Consider the following 20,260-nt stretch of genomic DNA (forward strand, 5'->3'; position numbering starts at 1 on the left):
CAGAGTGATGCGGATCGTTTGATATTTCTGAGGCAGTAGATCCATTTGGTTTTTGGGGAGGTCAGTACCAGCAATGGACTGGGCACTGTCCTCCCCTCTCCATGGTCTTCTCTGTGTCTGGTGTGTTGAGGTGCCAAACCAGGGCATGATGCAGCCGGTCAGTATGTTCGTCCCTGTACACCTGTAGGAGTTTGAGAATATTCAGCAACGTACCAAACATGAATCTTCATTGCTGAGGGATGTACAGTCGATATATTCATGGTGAAGTTGCTCCTTTTCCACTTGGTCGCCCGATGCGTTACAGAGTGCATCGTGTCGTCTTTTCCGGGGGGGGATCGCCACCAGGAGGCTTCTGTCATGATCCCCCGTTACTCTATTAATCTTACTTATAACTATTATTTATTTATGTTATTACTCTTATTATTTGTATTTTCCTACCTTTTCTCCGTGTTCTGTATTTTTATGCTCTGTGTGAAGCACTTTGAATTGCCATTGCTGCATGAAATGTGCTGTACAAATAAACTTGCCTTGCCTCGCCTTATGCAACTCGTGTTGGATTCTCTTGAAGGAAGTCGCTCATTTTGAGTGATGATTCGACCTGGTTCCAATATCCCACCGGTTGCCCAGTTTATGACCGTATTCCAGGTGGTCAAAGCTGGCGTGTCATGGATGGCGGAGGATGTTGTTTTCTCCACAGATGGATTTTCACACCATTATGGTCAGCGGATGGTAATCAGGATTTGGAGCCTGCAGTTTCTGCATGGTGAATACAGAGGCTTTATTTTAGTGGCAAGGAAAGGGAAGCCAGTTTGAAAACAAAGTGCTGGAGAAACTCAGCGGGTCAGGCAGCATCTGTGTGGGGGGATGGACAGATGACATTTTGGGTTGGGGTTCTACTTTCTTCAATTTGAAGAAGGGTCCCGACCCCCAAAAGGTCATCTTGTGGCGGCTCCCAAGGGTCGGGCCATACTACTACCGACCCCTCGGCATGGGAATGGAACAGTCCAGGGGGGCGGTCCGGTACTACGTATATAAGGACAAGGTTTTGGGCGCGAAGCCATTCCGGCAGACTCGACCCGTCTGATAACCGAGGAATAATAAAACAGAACGTCCCGAAATACCCGGCTTCTCGCCTTTATTTCGGGCCTCTTCCGACGCGCCACAATCTGTCCATTTCCAAAATGGAAGGCTGATGTTTTGGCTTGGGACCCTTCATCAGACATTTCGGGACCCGACCCAAAATGTCACCTGTCCTTTTCCTCCACAGATGCTGCCTGACCTGCTGAGTTTCTCCAGCACTTTGCTGTTTTGCTCAAGATTCCAACATCTGTAATTCCTTGTGTCTCCTTGGCAACTGAGTTATTAGTTTCCATTTTTAAAATTTCTTGCAGTTTGTTCTATTTGAACAGTGCTCCTGGCTGTTCAGTGATCAGATATGATTTTTCAGTGCGAACTGGATTTGAAGACTGAGTCACTTGTTTACCAGAGTGTTGTTCAAACCAATACCTTTACTGGACAGATGAGGACTGTAGTAACAAAGCAGGTCAGGCAGCATCTCTGAAATACGTGGAGAGGTGAAGTTTAGAGTTAAGACCCTTCAGACTTGTGCTGGACTTTCCTCACTGGGCTTTTGTTTATTGATATAGAATCGTACAGCACGGAAACAGACCTTTCGACCTAACTCATCCATGCTGACCCCATCATGGATACCCCATCCGAGCTAGTCCAGCTTGGTTCCTATTCCTCTAAACCTTTCCCATCCATGTGCTTGTCCAGATGTCTTAAATCATACCTGCCTCAACAACTTCCCCAGGCCACTCGACCCACCACTGCAGAAACAGGTGCCTCCTGGGTTCCTGTTAAATTGTCTCCCCATCATCTTAAACTTTTGCCCCGAGGTTCTTAATTTCCGCCCCACCCCCTACTCTGGGTTAAATGCTGTGCATTCCCTCCTATCTGTTCTCCTCATGATTTTGTACACCTCTGTAAGATCACCCCTCAGTCTCAGCACAGGCAGGTTTGTGACCAAAACTGAACACAGTACGCCAAGTGTGGATGAGCTAGTGAATATTGCAATTGCTCGAGTGTAATACATTGTGAACCGTAGAGTGCAGTGTGCTGCTTGTGTTACTGAAAGATCAGCCATACCGAAGGAATGGTTTCAATCCTTTAATCCCATTAGTCCTGTGCTGGTGAATAAAACATGGCAACTGACTGAGATGTATATCGCAAAAAAATAAACTGGAACACAGTGTGTGTCCTCTAGTTTTCCCAGAGAACTTGACAATCGATGAAGCACTTTAAAATATTCTCCTGCAGTGAAGCTGTGGAATTGATCCACTGTTCTTTTCTATTTTCTTGTTCTCTGATGCCCGCACTACCCTGGCCAGCTCTCATCTCACTGCTACCTTTGGGGAAAAGGTACAGGAGCCTGAAATACTGTGACCACCAGGTTCAAGAACAGCTTCTTCCCATCAGCCATCAGTTCCTTGAACACTGCACAACACTAACCTCGGCAACTGCGATCTTCATTGGACTGGGACTTTGCTTGCACAATGGATTTCAGTTTTGTTTTTGCACTATGGTAACTAATAACTTGGTATTGGCATTAGTAACTTGTATTTTTGATTTATATTTGTGGATCTATGAAGCTGCTGCAAGTAAGAATGTCATTGTTGGTGTCACTATGTGTGACGCTCTTGACTTGCTGGTCGGGTGAAGGTGGAGGGTGTGACTTGGAGATTGGTTGTGTTCACTTGCCTTGTCTAAGCAGCCCCAGCACAAGCAGGGTCCCCAGCCCCCACTGGGTTTGAGAAAGAATTGCTACTGCAAACGTGGCGATGCACTAGACAGGGCAGCTGCTTTCTAAATGGCGATCAATTTTATTTTGTTTGTTCGTTAAATCCGAAACTGGGCAAATTGCTTTTTGAGAAGTGACAGCACGGTGGGGCAGTGGTGGAGTAGCTGCCTTACAGCACCTGAGACCCAGGTTCGATTCTGACTATGAGCGCTGTCCGTTCGGAGTTTGTACGTTCTCTCCGTGACCTGCGTGGGATTTCGTTCTCCCGGGTGCTCCGGTTCCCTCCCACACTTCAAAGACGTTCACGTCTGTAGGTTAGTTGGCTTTGTTAAATTGTAAAATTGTCCCTAATGTGTAGGATAGAGTTAGTGTACGGGGATCGCTGGGTCAGCGCAGAATCAGTGGGCCAAAGGGCCTGTTTCCACGCTGTGTCTCCAAACTAAACTAAAGTGGTTTTTGATTTTTGGGGAGGAAATTACTTTCCATTGCTCCGGTAGTTAATTGGCAAAGGACACTTGTCTTAATGTAACCAGAGAGAAAATGGAACTGAACGGCAAAGCAACAGGCCTTTTGGCTGCCAATGACAGCACTGAACAAGATGCCAAGTTAAACTAATCTCTGTCTGCATGTGATCCATCCTCTGCCTTTCTTAACACCTTTGGCATGCTCTATCGAATCTACTTCCATCACAGGCTCTGCTAGCTCTCTGTCAGCTTTCTCCCCCCTACCACAATCGGTCTGATGAAGCATCTCAACCCGAAACATGGCCTGTCCATTCCCTCAGTGCATGCTGCCTGACCTGCTGAGTACCTCCAGCACCGCTCTTTGCTCAAGATTTCAGCATCTGCAGTTCCCTGTGACCTCATCAAACTGTGGTAGTTACTGGACCGGCAGCCAATGTTTTGCAGACTAGATGCTGGAATCTGGAACAAAGCACAGTGCTGGAGTAACTCAGCAGATCAGGCAGCATCTATGGGGGGATTGGACAGGTGACACTTCTGGGTCAGCACCTTTCAAAATGTTCAGGCCAATTAATTACAAAACACGAGTTCAGATTCCATTCCAGCAGTTGGGAATTTTAAAATGTAAGCACTTGTATAAATTTAAAAATAAGGTGGGTTCATTCATGGCAACCATTGAACGAATGGATTGTCGTTATATCCCACCTGGTTCAGTATTTCCGTTGCCTTAAAATTTGAGACTGATTGAGTTGCAACTGTTGATCCAGCAATGTGGTTAATCCACAGCTGGCTCCTCATTTCTGTGGTGTGTAGGCACGGAGAACCAGTGTTGGCATTCAGTGACGTCCACATCCCAATGTTGACTTGTATATCCCTGCAGCTCCTGCGATGTTCCAATGGACAAGCACCACCTTCCATCTCAAAGGCATGATCACGCCCTTTGGTTGTTCAGATTTTCACTCCGATATTAACCTGAGACAGAGATGGGGCTCCCAGTATCACTCTGGATGGTCAATTATAAACAGGATGTGCAAAGCCAAGTTGATCAGTCACATCCTGTTGCCCATCACTTTGTCAAGTACGCAGCTGATTCAATTTGTTTTTTTACCTGCTGTTTCAAGGTTATTGAGTCCTGATCTTTCTTGTGGAGCACAACCTATTGAATAAACTGCGAGCAAGACTCTTGCATTGATTACTTGGATCAGAACTTCATTCTTGTTCCTGTTCGTTACATGGAAAATGCTTCCATTTCTTTCTGAAGTTACACTCTGCTCTCTCGGGTGTTAACTTATAGTTGTCACGTGCATCGCCATACAATGAGAGGCTTTGTTTTGCATACCATCTGAGTAAATCATGCCATACGCGAGTACACTTGAACCCCACACAAGCAAAAGGGGTAGTACAAAAAGAGAAAGGAAATGAAGTACAGGATATAATGTTATGCAGTTACAAAGAAAATACAGATTTTTAAAAAGTGCATGGGCCAGGAGGCGGCAAATTAAATGTTGTTCCCCCTCTATGTGCCGCCCTTTCCCCAGTCCCCCTCAGTAGATGGGGTTGCCCAGTGGTCAATATCCTGGTGAGCTTCCTGAGGTCACAGAATCAACTTCAAGCTCCTCCTATTCACATATAAAGCCCTAAATGGACACCCCCCCTACATCAAAAATCTTCTAACCCACCTCTCTAACACCAGGTCCCTCAGGTCGGCCGACTTGGGGCTACTCACTATCCCGCGGTCTAGGCTTAAGCTCAGTGGTGACCTCGCTTTTGCGGTTGCAGCTCCTAGACTGTGGAACAGCATCCCTCTCCCCATCAGAACTGCCCCCTCCATCGACTCCTTTAAGTCCAGGCTCAAAACCTATTTCTACTCCCTAGCGTTTGAGGCCCATTGAGGAGGCGCTGTGAACTGTTTTGTATGTGCTGTTATGTTTGCGTGCTACTGTATGTTTCATTTTTTCCTTAGTACCTAATCAGATGTACAGCACTTTGGTCAACGTGGGTTGTTTTTAAATGTGCTATACAAATAAAATTGACTTGACTTGACTTGTTTTGTGCATCTCCACCTTCTTCATCTAACCCACTGTGGACATGACACTGTCTGTCTGGAGTCCACAGTTTGACTGGGATATGGAAGAGTCCCCAGCCTGGGAATGAGATTGGAAGGAAGGAGCAACACAAGACACTGGCTACCTCCACGATGTTTCTTGTCTCTCTGGAAGTTTGCGAGGGTGAGGCATTAAGCAACGGACCCTTGGCTTGTGTGTTGTGGGCCAAGATCTGACAAAGGGTCATGGTCTCGACACGTTCACCCGGTTCCTCTCTTCACAGATGCTGTCTGACGTACCGAGTGTTTCCAGCATTTAAAAATTTCTGTTTCAGGAGCTTTCTGGCGCAGAGCGTGCAAGATTCCCGTCTTAAACAGATGGCTTTGCTGTAGGCAACTTGCCCTTGAACATCTCCTCCGCCTGTCTGTTCTAGTCTGTCATGGAGAACGCTGCAAACGTTGATGCGGTTTGAATGTTATTAAAGGTTTTTCCCCCACCCCTCTCCCACTCTGGCAGGTAGAAGCCCCCTACAAGTTGGTGCCTTGTGTGGACAATCCTTCTGCAATGCACCCGCTCCAGCTAGTTGGGATTCCTGCTGTCAGTGGCTCCGGCCTATGTGGGCTGAGCTCCACTGACTGATGCGTGCCTGGGCTAAACGTCAGACTCTGTTTATCGCAAACGTCTCCCATTTTGGAAGCCTTTCATTTATCTTGCGAGTGTTTTAATTCATTAGAGGTACATGGAGCTGTACTGCACAGGGACTGGCCCCTTGGCTCACAATGTCTGTGTCGAACATGATGCTAAGTTCAACTAATCTCCTATATGCATGTGATCCATATCCCTCCACACAGGCATACCATGTGCCTATCTAAAAGCCTTCCAAATGTCCCTATCATATCTGCCTCCACCAGCCCCCCAGGCAGTGTGTTCCAGATACCCATCGCCCTGCATCAAACAAAAACCCTGCCCTGCACATTGCATTTAAACGTCTCGTGTTAAAGCTGTGCCCTCCAGTCCATGACATTTCCACCCTGGGTTGGGGGGAGGGGTTGGAGATTCTGACTGTCTACCCTATCTATCCCTCTCATCACTTAGTACACTTTAATTAGATCTCCCCTCAACCTCCAGCATTCCAGAGAAAACAACCCAAGTCATGTCCAACCTCTCCTTACAACCCATACTCTTGAATCCAGGCAGCGTTTTGGTGAACCTCCTCTGCACCCTTTGCAAGGCCACCGCATCTTTCCTGTAATGGGCCGACCAGAACTGCGAAAAATACTCCAAATGCGGCCTAACCAAAGTCCTCTAAAGCTCCATTGTGACTTTGACTCTTTTATACTCCATGCCCCAATCAATGAAGGCAAGCATGCCATGTGCTGCCTTTACCACTGTCTATTTGCGTTGCCACTATCGGGGAGCTGTGAGGATGGAAATGTATTGTAGACGCACAATGCTGGAGTAACTCAGCGGGTAACTCAGCGGGTAATGAATTAACCCACATCAGGGCTTGGCTGCAGCCACAGTCCTGAGCTCTCTGAATGTCCTTTAGTGGGATTGCTCGTAAAGGTTCTTAATCCGTTTCACATTTAAAGTAACTGAAAGAATTCTCGTCAAGGATGTAGTATCTCCTCTTCCAACCTTTTCTCACGATGCCCAGCTTCACACAGAAGCCACTCTTGTACACCTGCTGTCAGTCCGAAGAAGGGTCTTGACCCGAAACGTCACCCATTCCTTCTCTCCCGAGATGCCGCATTACCCGCTGAGTTACTCCAGCATTGTGTGTCTACCTTCGGTTGTACCCAGCATCTGCAGTTTTTATCCTACACATGGAAATGCATTGTCTCTCTTGTCTGGAAGGATGCAGTTCCACCTCACCACAAGGTATTATTCTTCTCTCTGTATCTTTTTCTTGCTCACAATCTTTAAATGGTCTGATATCAGGCCATCGACCTGGAACCTTTACACTGTGTTTCTCACTCCACAGATGCTCCTTGGTCCACTGAGCGCAGCCATTCCTCAATGCTCTCGATATGGTCCCCAAGGAAATTATTAGGCCTCCAGCATTCCTTAAAGCCAAGGAAAAGACAGGAAAAATAAGTGCTCCAGAAAGAGTGATACAGTGGAGCATGGTGGCGCTATGCAAAGTAGACCTGTGTTTTCAACACTGTGTAGCTTAATTCAGGATCTGTGGCAGTTTGTCCTGAATATTTTGTTTTTGCCCATTACTGCATACTGTTTCTACTGCTCACTATATCTGTCCAAACCTTTATAAGTCCATCTGGTCCCTGAACCAAGCAAAACCTCCCTGAATTAGGAAAGAAGAAAGTGCTGGAGGAACTTGGTGAGCCTTTGGAGGGAATGGACAGGGGCCAGAACCAGGGGCCACAGTTTAAGACTAAGGGGTAGGCCATTTAGAACGGAGATAAGGAAAAACTTTTTCACTCAGAGTTGTGAATCTGTGGAATTCTCTGACTCAGAAGGCAGTGGAGGCCGATTATCTGGATGCTTTGAAGAGAGAGCTCTTAATGATAGCGGAGTCAGGGGGTATGGGGAGAGGGCAGGAACGGGGTACTGATTGTGAATGATCAGCCATGATCACATTGAATGGTGGTGGTGGCTCGAAGGGCCGAATGGCCTACTCCTGCACCTATTGTCTATTGACAGGTGACATTTTGGGTCGGGACCCTTCTTCAGACCCAAGCACTTTCCCCAGTTCCTCCAGCACCTTGTGTTTTGCCCAAGATTTCAACACATGCAATAACATGTGTCACCGAACTAGCCCAGTCCCTCAGAGTGCTTTATTCGAGGATTGTGTTAGTTGGAGAGAAGTCACTTCTCTCCACCCAGACTTGGTGAAGCAGTTGTGCGTGGGAACAATGAGATTGTTGCTTGCAGCAACCTAACAGGCCTGTAATGGCAATACTCATTGATAATATATAATAAACAAAAATAATCAATAAATTAATAATTTTGTTTTGAAGAATAAGGGGTAGGCCATTTAGGACCGAGATTAAGAAGAACTTTCTCGTCTAGAGAGTTGTGAATCTGTGGAATTCTCTGACACAGAAGTCAGTGGTGGCCAATTCGCTGGAGAGAGAGTTAGATTTAGCTCTTAGAGCTAACGGAATCAAGGGATATGGGGAGAAAGCAGGAACGGGGTACTGATTTTGGTTGATCAGCCATGATCATATTGAATGGAGGTGTTGGCTCGAAGGGCCGAATGGCCTCCTCCTGCACCTATTTTCTATGTCTCTAATAACCCTAATAGTATTGCTAAAATAACCATAGTCCTTGGTGCAACCAAGACAGGTCGTAGTTTAGTTAATGCTTTGTAGTGTTCAAGAGCTTGACTTTTGTGGGAAGAAGCTGTTGTTGAACTTGGCGATCTCAGTTTTTGGGTTCCTGTACCACCTTACCGATGGCCAGGGTGGTGTGGTCATTTTGAAGCAGTGCCTCCTGTAGATCCTGTCAAGGGTGGGGAGGTCAGTACCTATGATGGACCGGGCAGTGTCGATCACTTTTTGTGATCTCCTTTTGTCCTGGACACTGGATTTGCCGAACCAGGTGATGAAGTAACCGGTCAATGTGCTCTTTACCATAAACCATATAACCATATAACAATTACAGCACGGAAACAGGCCTGTTTGGCCCTACCAGTCCACGCCGACCACTTTCTCTGACCTAGTCTCATCTACCTGCTCTCAGACCATAACCCTCCAATCCCCTCCCATCCATATACCTATCCAATTTACTCTTAAATAATAAAATCGAGCCTGCCTCCACCACTTCCACCGGAAGCTCATTCCATACAGCCACCACCCTCTGAGTAAAGAAGTTACCCCTCGTGTTACCCCTAAACTTTTGTCCCTTAATTCTGAAGTTATGTCCCCTTGTTGGAATCTTCCCCACTCTCAAGGGGAAAAGCCTACCCACGTCAACTCTGTCCTTCCCTCTTAAAATTTTAAAAACCTCTATCAAGTCCCCCCTCAACCTTCTACGCTCCAAAGAATAAAGACCCAACCTGTTCAAACCTGTAGAAGCTGGAGTATTTGGCGATGTACTGAACCTCTTCAATCTTCTACGGAAGTGGAGAAGAGCATCCTTGCCTCCCAAGCATCATCTATCCCTCAATGAGGAATTAGAATTTCCGGAGTTTCAATGTGGCCTCCTCTCCTGCAGGGTGACTGAGGTGCTGGGAGGTGATGGTGCAAACTACATAAAACAAACTTCGAATTCGGACTGCAATCTTTATCAGAAGATGTCTGGATGGTGATTTTTATTTTACCATTGGAATCTATTTCTGATTGTTCAGTCATTTTGTGCAAACTGGTTTGGAACAAGTAATTCCACACTAGTTGGAAAACTTCTGAGCTAAATGTTGGATGAAGTCTGCGTTGAGATGTAGACGGCAAATAATTATAGAACCAGCAATGTTGATATGGGGATCCAAGTCAAAATGTTGGAGGCCAATTCATTCACCACATTCATCATATTATTCTCTTGGTTGGAAAATCTCTAAGTGGAAATGCACAGTTGGAAAATTAGTGCACTTTAAAGAAATGCTCAATAAACACTCCTGCCTATTTTTGCTGTTATCTCTGCTCTCATAGTTCAATGGGGCGTTGCTTGAAGCTGGAGCCATTATCAATATTGAGACTCTAGGAACTGCAGATGCTGGAATCATGAGCAAGACACAAAGTTCTAGGAGAAGTCAGGCAGCATCTGGGGAGGGAATGGATTGATGATGTTTAGGGGTTGGGCGTTTCATGATTTTCTTGTTTGTTTGTTTTGGTTATTCAAACATTATCCTGGGAAAGATGTCAGCATCCAGGAAGCAGAGTCGAGGTGCAGTCGTGGACTGTCACACTTGAAGCCAGAAATACTCTAAATGGCTCAGCAGCGCCACCAAATGTGTTTTGAAGTTACTGCGGCTTCCCAAAACCTGCATTGCAAAAACGGCAAATCTTGTTCACTGGGGTAATATTTAAATTTTCAGCTCAAACAGTCAAACTAGTTTGGACTGGTGAAGTAGATCTTCGCTGGAATTCCTGAATTGGACTGAATGGCGTGGTTGACTTGACATGTTCCCAATGTTGGGGGAGTCCAGAACGAGGGGCCACAATTTAAGAATAAGGGGTATGCCATTTAGAACTGAGATGAGGAAAAACTTTTTCAGTCAGAGAGTTGTGAATCTGTGGAATTCTCAGCCTCAGAAGGCAGTGGAGGCCAATTCTCTGAATGCATTCAAGAGAGAGCTGGATAGAGCTCTTAAGGATAGCGGAGTCAGGGGGTATGGGGAGAAGGCAGGAAAGGGGTACTGATTGAGAATGATCAGCCATGATCACATTGAATGGCGGTGCTGGCTCGAAGGGCCGAATGGCCTCCTCCTGCACCTATTGTCTCTTGTCTATTGACTTCTTTGTCTGAGGGTTTGGGCTTGAAATGACTACAGGTTAATTTTCAAGCTTGATTGTGGGAATTTCGTTGTGCAAACGCCTTTCTTTGCTTCTCCTATGGAAGTGACAAGTTTTGAAGCTAAAAATGGGAATAATTTGTGCAATAGGGTTGGGGAATAGAGGGTGTTCAGGTGAATGGAAATGGTGAGTGTTAATGAGAATGTGTTAGTGCAGGGTAGCTAAATGGGCAACAGATTCTGAAGAAGGGCCTCGACCCAAAATGTCATCCATTCCTTCTCTCCAGAGATGCTGCCTGTCCCGCTGAGTTACTCCAGCATTTTGTGTCTATCTTGGGCAACAGATGGCTTGGGTCTGTCAGAAGGCAGTGCCAACAGATATAAGAATATACCTGCAGACACAAGGAACTGCAGATGCTGTAAACATGAGTCAAATGCAAAGTGCTGGATGAGTTCAGCGGGTCAGGCAGCATCTGTGGGGGAGGAATGGACAGGCAACATTCTGTGTTGGGACCCCGCTGATTGGAGTGGGGGGAGGGGGGGAATTTGGTAAAGTAAGGGGGGAGGGAGGGGCGGCAAGTCTGGCAAGTGATAGATGGATACGGGTGGCCCGTGGGTGGAGTGAGTGACACAGGCTAGAGGTGAAAAAGGAGACTAAAAGGGTGTCTGGTATGGAGAGGAGAGGAGAGGAGAGGAGAGGAGTGGAATGTAAAGCTGGAGGGAGGGATGTGGGAGGAGGGAGATGGGGAGGAGCGGATAGCGGAAATAAAAGGGAAATGAGGGTCTCGGGATGGGGGATGATCTTGCGGAGTAGGGGAAAGGAGCAGGGTGATCTGTGGTGGGAGAAATGGGAGCCCACTGGCATGGGGGGGGGGGGGGGGGGGGGGGGTGTGGGGAGGGGAAAGCTGGAGGGTAGTGGGTATTACATGATATTGTAAAATGAATTGTTCACACCGTTGGGCTGTAAACTAGCCAGGTGGAGTGCGATGTACAGGATTACACCTGCAGTTGGATGCAGAAACAGGGAAAATATGGTGCAAAGAGAAGCTGACGGCATGGCCTAAATGGAAACAGCATTTGGAACAAAGTAGCTGAATAAATGACTCATTCATAAATGAATGAATATCATCTAATAGCCGTTATGGTGATGTACTGTCATTGCAAAATGGCCAAAGATGGAAATGAAATATTTCAGGTCAAAGCCTCAGAATTAAAGGGCGCTCTTTCAGAAAGGCGGTGAGGAGGAAATTCTTTAGTCAGAGGGTAGTTAATCTGTGGAACTCTTTGCCACAGAGGGCTGTGGAGGCCAAGTCAGTGGATATTTTTAAGGCAGAGATAGGCAAAATTCTTGATTAGAACGGTGTCAAGGGCTATGGGGAGAAGGCAGGAAAATGGGATGAGGAGAGACAATGGGATGAGGAGAAAATGGGAGAGATCGGCCATGATTGGATGGCAGAGTAGACTCTATGGGCCGAATGGCCTAATTCTACTCCTTTTAACTCGTGAACTTGTGAGATGGATGTGGGATAGCTCTCATAGCAACAATTGTGTGAAAATAGTAGAGGGACAGATGAGTAAATCAAGTCCTCATTCAGGCAGTGAAGAAAGCGAATCAGGCAGTGAAGAAAGCGAATGGTATGTTGGCATTCATAGCAAGAGGATTTGAGTTTAGGAGCAGGGAGGTTCTACTGCAGTTGTACAGGGCCTTGGTGAGACCGCACCTGGAGTATTGTGTGCAGTTTTGGTCTCCTAATCTGAGGAAAGACGTTCTTGCCTTAGAGGGAATACAGAGAAGGTTCACTAGATTGATCCCTGGGATGGCGGAACTTTCATATGAAGAAAGACTGGATAGACTAGGCTTGTACTCGCTGGAATTTAGAAGACTGAGAGGGGATCTTATAGAAACATATAAAATTCTTAGGGGGTTGGAAAGGCTAGATGCGGGAAGATTGTTCCTGATGTTGGGGGAGTCCAGAACCAGGGGTCACAGCTTAAGGATAAGGGGGAAGTCTTTTAGGACCGAGATGAGAAAACTTGTCTTCACACAGAAAGTGGTGAGTCTGTGGAATTCTCTGCCACAGAAGGTAGTTGAGGCCAGTTCATTGGCTATATTTAAGAGGGAGTTAGATGTGGCCCTTTTTGCTAAAGGGATCAGGGGGTATGGAGAGAAGGCAGGTACAGGTTACTGAGCTGGATGATCAGCCATGATCATATTGAATGGCGGTGCAGGCTCGAATGGCCGAATGGCCTACTCCTGCACCTATTTTCTATGTTTCTATGTTTCTATGAGTGGAGCTAATAAACAGTGAATGATAGAAAACAATGGTGGCAGTTGTATATAAGGCCCCAAACAACTTGCTGTATATTGGGAATGTATATCATGAAGGACATGATGTATGTTGAGAGAGACGGGATGCTTGTAACCTGCATAATACACCTGGGCTTAATCTATATAAAGATGGACAAACCAAATGAAAGCTGCAATGTAGAGGATATGTTCTTGGTGGAAGAGTTTCTAGGTCAGCATATGATGATGCACCACAGAGTTATTTTAGATCCATATTGTGTGAGATGTGTCATGAAAAAGGTTAATTGATGATCTAGTCGTTAAAGCCTTTAGGAAACATTAATTAGATTATGATAGAATTTCATATAAAGATTGAAAATGATTTCATAGCACCGAGTTTTTAAATCTGAATAAAGTTAACTAGGAAGGCATGGGGTATTGGCCACCAAGGTAGACTGGAAAAGTATAGGACTGTGAGTCGGCTTATTGAAGGCAGTGCCTTTTTATATGATGGTACGGTACAATGGCACCTCCAATGTGACACGTAGGTTTATTAATCATGCTAAGCTAATGGATAACATACATTGATCAGCCAAGACATTATGACCACTGACAGGCGAAGTGAATAACATTGATTATCTTGTTACAATGGCACCTGTCAAGGGGTGGGATATATTAGGCAGCAAGTGAACAGTCAGTTCTTGAAGTTGATGTGTTGGATGCAGGAGAAATGGGCAGGAATAAAGACCTGAGCGACTTTGACAAGGGCCAAATTGTTATGGCCAGACGACTGGGTCAGAGCATCTCTGAAACGGCAAGGCTTGTGGGGTGCTCCCGGTCAGCAGTGGTGAGTACCTACCGACAGTGGTCCGAGGAGGGACAAACCACAAACCGGTGACAAGGTGTTGGGCGCCCAAGGCTCATCGATGTGCGAGGGCAACGAAGGCTATCCCATCTGGTCCGAACCGACAGAAGGTCGACTGTGGCACAAATCACAAAAAAATTTAATGGTGTTCATGAGTGGAATGTGTCACAATACACAGTGCATCACACCCTGCTGCGTATGGGGCTGCACACGGAGGACCAACAGCATATTAGGCAGGTGGTCATAATGTTTTGGCTGATCGGTGTCCATGCCTGTCCTTGGATTTGCTGCACTTCCTTGCAATATTGCATTTGCATTCTTGTTGCCTGTGCAGTATCTAGTATTTTTGTGGAGATTTTGGTTTATTCTTGTCATGTACAGTGAAGAGCTTTTTTAAAAGTTTTTTTTTAGCTTAGAGATACAGAGTGGAAGCAGGCCCTTCGGCCCACCGGGTCCACGCCGACCAACGATCCCCACACATTAACACCATCCTACACACACTAGGGACAATTTACATTTATACCAAGCCAATTAACCTACAAACCTGCACGTCTTTGGAGTGTAGGAGGAAACCGAAGATCTCTGAGAAAACCCATGCAGGTCACGGGGAGAACGTACAAACTCCGTACAGACAGCACCCGTAGTCGGGATCGAACCCGGGTCTCCAGGGCTGTAAGCGCAGTAAAGCAGCAACTCTACCGCTGTGCCATTGTGCATGCTATCCAATAGGATCAGCTAACACTGTACATGAATGCAGTCAGGTTAAGCAAAAGTACAACAGATAGAGTAAAGGGGAAGATTACAGAATTCACAATCTAGTTCTCTGCATTGTAACACAACAGTTCCAGAGACCAATGTCTGTATTGAGGTAGAAAGAAGAATCCACCAGCACCATAGTTTATGGAAGGACCGTTCAGAAACCTGATAACGGAGGGAAAGGATCTGCTCCCAAGTCTCTAGTGGTGCGCACTTTCAAGCTTCTGTATCTGCTGCCTGATGGGGGCGGCAGTTTCAAAGCACACCCCACCAGACCCTTTGGGTATAATCGTGCAGCTGAGGAATTTGACAGACTCTGACTTGAACTCAGCGCAGGATTCGAGAGCTTTCCCAGACGATTGCAAAGCGTGCACAGACGATTGCAACAATCGGCAGCAGTCAACCATTTGACTCTGTACTTAACGAGATAGCAGCTTTACAACTACCAATACATTTTCAAACCTTATGCTATGGTATGGTCCTTAATTTGTCACATGCACCGACCGAGGTGCAGTGAAATTCATTTTGTGTATGCAGTTTAGTGCAAGTATCGCTATACATAAGCACTTAAATACATGTTGGATCAGCATCTCGGATACTGTCCAAGTGTCTAGCAGTAGTACAGTGAGACCATGTACAGAGTCCAGGTAAGTACAAAGAAACAGAGGGCTTTAAGACCTTCCTGGTTGGGGAATGAAGGTGTAGAGTGATGAGTCTGAAGAAGGGTCTCGACCCAAAACGTCGCCCATTCCTTCTCTCCAGAGATGCTGCCTGTCCCGCTGAGTAACTCCAGCAATTTGTGTCAATCTTCCATATAAATGTCGCCAGTTTGGTGCCATTTTCAAGTCTCAGTTGTTGTAAGTGCAGGGTGCCCATAAGATGAAACTGGAATCATTTCAAGTCCAAGAATATTTGTTCAGAGCCGACGTTAACTCCGTTTCACTTTCCCCAGATGCTGACTGACCCACTGAGCATTTCCAGCAATTTCTATTATTTAAAAATTTCGGATTTGCAACCTCTGCAGCTTTCTTTTAAAAATGTGTCTTGTATTTGCTAAATTCTCTGTGGAATACAAAGCCAGCCACCTCATACTTTAAAAGCCTTGCCTCCTCCTTGTTGGCTAACAATCCTAAAGCCCATGTCCAGAGACTGGTTGGCATGCAACAAAAGCTTTTCGCTGTACCTCAGTACACGTGACAAGAGAAATAAACTAAACTGAAACTGTGTGGCATGTTTGAGCTGCTGGCTGGTACCTCTGTGTGTGAAACAATGTTCACCAAGGTCCTGTTCTTCTTTGCAGGGACTTCCTTCCTCGTGGATCTGGCATCGTCACCAGGAGACCCCTCGTTCTTCAGCTGATCAACTCTCCGACAGGTAAGGGAGCCGTGGAACAACTGGTGGCTTCCCCTCTTCTTGCTTAGAGTCGTAGAGAGGGAGAGAGAGAGAGGGCACAGAAACCAGAAACATCGAGTGGTGCAACTGGTAGAGCTGCTGCCTTGGAGCCAGAGACCACGGTTCATTCCTGACCTTGTCCATGTGGAGTTTGCACGTTCACCTTGTGACCGCATGGGTTTCCCTCCGCATCCCGAAGACATGCGGGCTTGCAGGATAATTAGCCTCTGTAAATTGCCCCTAACGTGTGGAGAGTGGATGGGGGAAATGGGATAACGGAGAACTAGTGTGAACGGGTGATGAACGGTTGGTGTGGACTCGGTGGATGGAAGGATCTTCTTTTCATCGATCCAAACAGGCCATTCGGCTCACCCAAGTCTGCACCAACAATCAACAAGCCACCTGTGCTAATCCCATTTTAAAATTCTCTCCACGCTTTCATCAGCCCCACCCAGATTCTGCCACTCACATCTACCAACATGTATCTTTTGATGATGTGGGAAGAAACTGGAACACCCAAAGGAATCCTAATCCATATAATCAAGCACTTGTCCCATCCCAGTCATTCCTCCTCCTTCCTGGCCCCTGTCAGGCAAAAAGTGGGCACCACCAGACTTTGCAATAGCTGCTTCCCCTCTGTTCTCGGGCTTCTGAAGGGTCCTTCCATAAGCTCGGGTACTGTCCGGGTCACCTCTGCCCTGTGCGAATGTTGGACTTGGTCAATGGAACTGATACATTACAATGCTGAGGACCATATTCTGCACTCTGTATCTTTCCCTTTGCCCTACTTATTGTACTTGAGTTTGATTTGATTATATTTATGTACAATATTGTCTGTTTGGATAGCATGCCAAACAAAAGGCTTTTCACTGCACCTCCGTACACATGGAATAATAAACCTAAACCCACTTGGGAGAAGGTGTAAACTCCACACAGATAGCACCTGAGGTCAGAATTAAACCCCAGTCTCTGAGACAACATCTCTTTCAGCTGCACCACAGTGCCACCCATGCCAATGTGCAGCTCATTAACCCTGCCTGTCTGGGTCCCACTAGATCTCCTCATCACAGTTCAAGTGGTAATGATGCTAAAAGGCTGCTTGCAAAATAAGATGTCGAGACACACAATGTCACAAGCAGTGAGGTCCTCTCATGACAAGGTCTAGTCCTGCATTGCAGAGTTATAGATGTAGCCCAGGCCATCACCCAGACCAGATTCCCCACCATTGCCTGCATCTGCACTCCACGCTGCCACAGGAAAGCAGCCACATAGTCAAGTGCCACTCCTACCCCTGTTATTCCTCCTTCCCCCCCCCCGCTCCTGATGGCAGAAGATGTAGAAGCTTGAAAGCGTGCACCACCACACTCTGATACAGCTTCCAGGTGCTCCTCAGCTTACGATGCTTCGACTTACGATATTTCGACGTTACAATGTTGCAAACGCTGGGCAACGGCAGCGACCCTTAGCTCACTCCCGGCCACGGGACCACGTGCAATAAATGCATCTCCACGTACGATATTTTCAGTTTACGATGGGTTTATCAGAACGTAACCCCGTTGTAAATTGAGGACCACCTGTACTCTCAGTTATCTGGCATCTGAATGGTCGTTCCATAAGCTTGGAGCACTGTCCCGATCTTTCAGCCTACCTCACTGTGGACATTACACTTTGTCTCTGGAACAGTTATGCTACAGTGCAGGGAAACTATAATTCTGCTCTCTGGAGTTTTTCTCTTCTCTCCACCTATTGTACTTGTATTTATCTTGATTGTATTTATGTATTGTATTATCTGGTTTAAATGGATAGCATGCAAACAAAAGCTTTTCACTGTACCTCGGTACACGTGGCAATAGTACACCTAAACCTAAACTTGGCCACCTGAACTTTGCTCTTAGTACCTGTTGCCTAAGAACACCCAGATCCTTTGTCACATTCGCTCTGCGCGATAACTTGGTCTTTGTCCTGCAGGAGTGGGTCACCTCATGCTTCGCCCACGTTCATCTGCATCTCCTGTGAGGTTACCTGTTCACTCTGCTTCTCCACGTTGCCCTGAAGCCACTTTGCATCCTCGTAACTCGCGATTTCCCCCTCTGTTGTCACCAGCTACCTCTGAAATATTACATTTGGTTCTCTCGACAAAGTCATTGGATGCTACAAATGGCTGGTCATGAAGCGATAACCCCTTGTAGGATCCCACCAGACCCCCCCCCCCCCCCTCCTCCACCCTGCCATCCCATGAAGGTCCGATTCATTCCTACTGTTCCCCGTCCATCAACCAATTTTCAGTCCATCTGTTGATTGACTAAAAGGTACCGTATGGAAACAGACCCTTTGGCCCACCGAGTCCATGCTGACTATCGAGCCATTCGCAGCAGTTCTATGTAATCCCACTTTCTCATCTACTCCCTTCACATTGCTCCCTCCCTACAAACCTTCACCTCTTTGGGAAAGTGGGAGGAAACCCGCGCAGCTACAAGGAGAGCGTGCAAGCTCCACACAGACAGCATCCGAGATTGGGATCGAACTCGGGTTCTGGCTCGCAACTCATTATTGCTTTATCATTGTTACATGTCCTGAGGAGCAGTGAAAAACTTTTGTTTGCCTTCTATACAATTAAATCAGACCATGCTACGTAATCAAGCCACAAGCAAGTAGTTTGAAGAAAGGCCACCACCTGAAACGTCATCTGAAGTGTTCAGCCTGAAGTGTTTCCAAGTTTAAATTGGGCGATGTTTCCAGAACTGTTGTTTCAAACCACTGTGAAAAATAACATGTGGGATAAGAACTTGACATATTAGCTTGAGGGGAGGGAAATGGAAATAATGTTCAGGTCAATGATCTTTCAGTGGAGAGCGAGACGGTTTGCAATGTTTAAGCAATGGTGCAGCGTAATCTACTGCTACTCTTGTACTCGAGTATGATTGCGCTTGTGTATATTACTGGATTGTATGCAAAAGGAATTTCACTGCACCTCGGTAGATGTGCCAATAAAGTAACTTTGAACCACTTTAGCGTGGAAATAAAACTCCCAGCACAATCCGCAGAAGGGCCGACAAATACATTTTTTTCCACGAAGGAAATGGGGGAGGGAGGGGGGGGGGCAACTTTGAAGACTTGGTTTCAAGGGACTGTCTAAAAGCAGAGAGGGGAAACTTGAGATGTCAGGAAGAGAATTCTGGAGCTTAGAGGCAGTTTGGTTTCAAGTTAGTGTGATGCTTGAGGGCGAAGAAAGGGGAGGTAAAGGAAAATGTTGGGTGCGCCAGCTATTTTAAACTGAAACTGCTGTGGAGCCTTTACCTCGTGATGCGTGGTCCCACGTAAACGGTGCAGTAACCCGACCCAGCGGTTTAGGCGTGGCTAGTCCCAGCCAATTTAGTTTCATTTAGCTTGGAGATGCAGTGCGGAAACAGGCCCTTTGGCCCATCGAGTCCGAGCCGACCAGCGACCCCCCCACCCCCCCCCCCCCCCCCCCACACGAACGCTATCCTACACACCAGGGACAATTTACAATTATACCAAGCCAATTAACCTACAGACCCTTATATCTTTGAAGTGTGGGAGGAAACGGGAGAAAACCCCACGTAGGTCACTGGGAGAACGTACAGACTGCGTACAGACAGCACCCGTAGTCAGGATTAAATCCGGGCCTCTGGCGCTGGACGGCAGCAACTCTCCCGCATGCTGCCCCTTCTTTAATAACAGTTTTATTTGTGTTCATCAGTTCTGCAAGCTCCTGCCTCTGCCCGTTGTGATGACAAAAATCTAAAGAGGATTACATTGGAATGTGTCCATCCAGCACAAAGGACTTGTGCCGCACTGCACCCAACCTCTGTGATCTTCAGCAAAACGCAGTGCCGAAGGAATCCGGCGTGTCGGGCAGCAGCTGTGCAGGGAAGGGACAGGCAACCCCTTTGGTCGGGAACCTTCTTCAGACGTCTATGGATGTCTGATCCCATTGCACCTCCAATCCAACCAGTAAAGTCTCGGGCCTCCAGTAGTTCCTTGAACAGAGACCCAATGAGTTAAAGTGTAGCCGTGGGCCTCTGCTATGCCTGGCATGTTGCTGGGTACGTTGTTCCAAATGTACACTGGCACCATCCCCCAACCCTTTCTCCGCTACCTCAATGACTGCATTGGGGCTGCCTCCTGCACCCATGCAGAACTCCTGGATTTCATCAACTTTACCACTAAGTTCCATCCTTGCCTGAAATTCATTTGGACTATCTCTGATACTTCCTCCT

General features: G+C 46.7%; 1 protein-coding gene across 8 annotated transcripts in view; it reads left to right on the plus strand.

The window, feature by feature from the left end:
• The window catches only part of LOC144608396 (dynamin-1), a 170,992-nt gene that overhangs the window by 18,408 nt on the left and 132,324 nt on the right, over nt 1-20,260 (plus strand). For all 8 annotated transcript variants that reach the window (XM_078426115.1, XM_078426117.1, XM_078426112.1 and 5 more), the window contains exon 2: nt 15,928-16,001. In XM_078426115.1, the coding sequence (XP_078282241.1) occupies nt 15,928-16,001 (74 nt within the window). The remainder of the gene's footprint in view (nt 1-15,927; nt 16,002-20,260) is intronic.

This window comes from Rhinoraja longicauda, chromosome 31 (assembly GCF_053455715.1).
Source record: "Rhinoraja longicauda isolate Sanriku21f chromosome 31, sRhiLon1.1, whole genome shotgun sequence".
Lineage (NCBI taxonomy): Eukaryota > Metazoa > Chordata > Chondrichthyes > Rajiformes > Arhynchobatidae > Rhinoraja > Rhinoraja longicauda.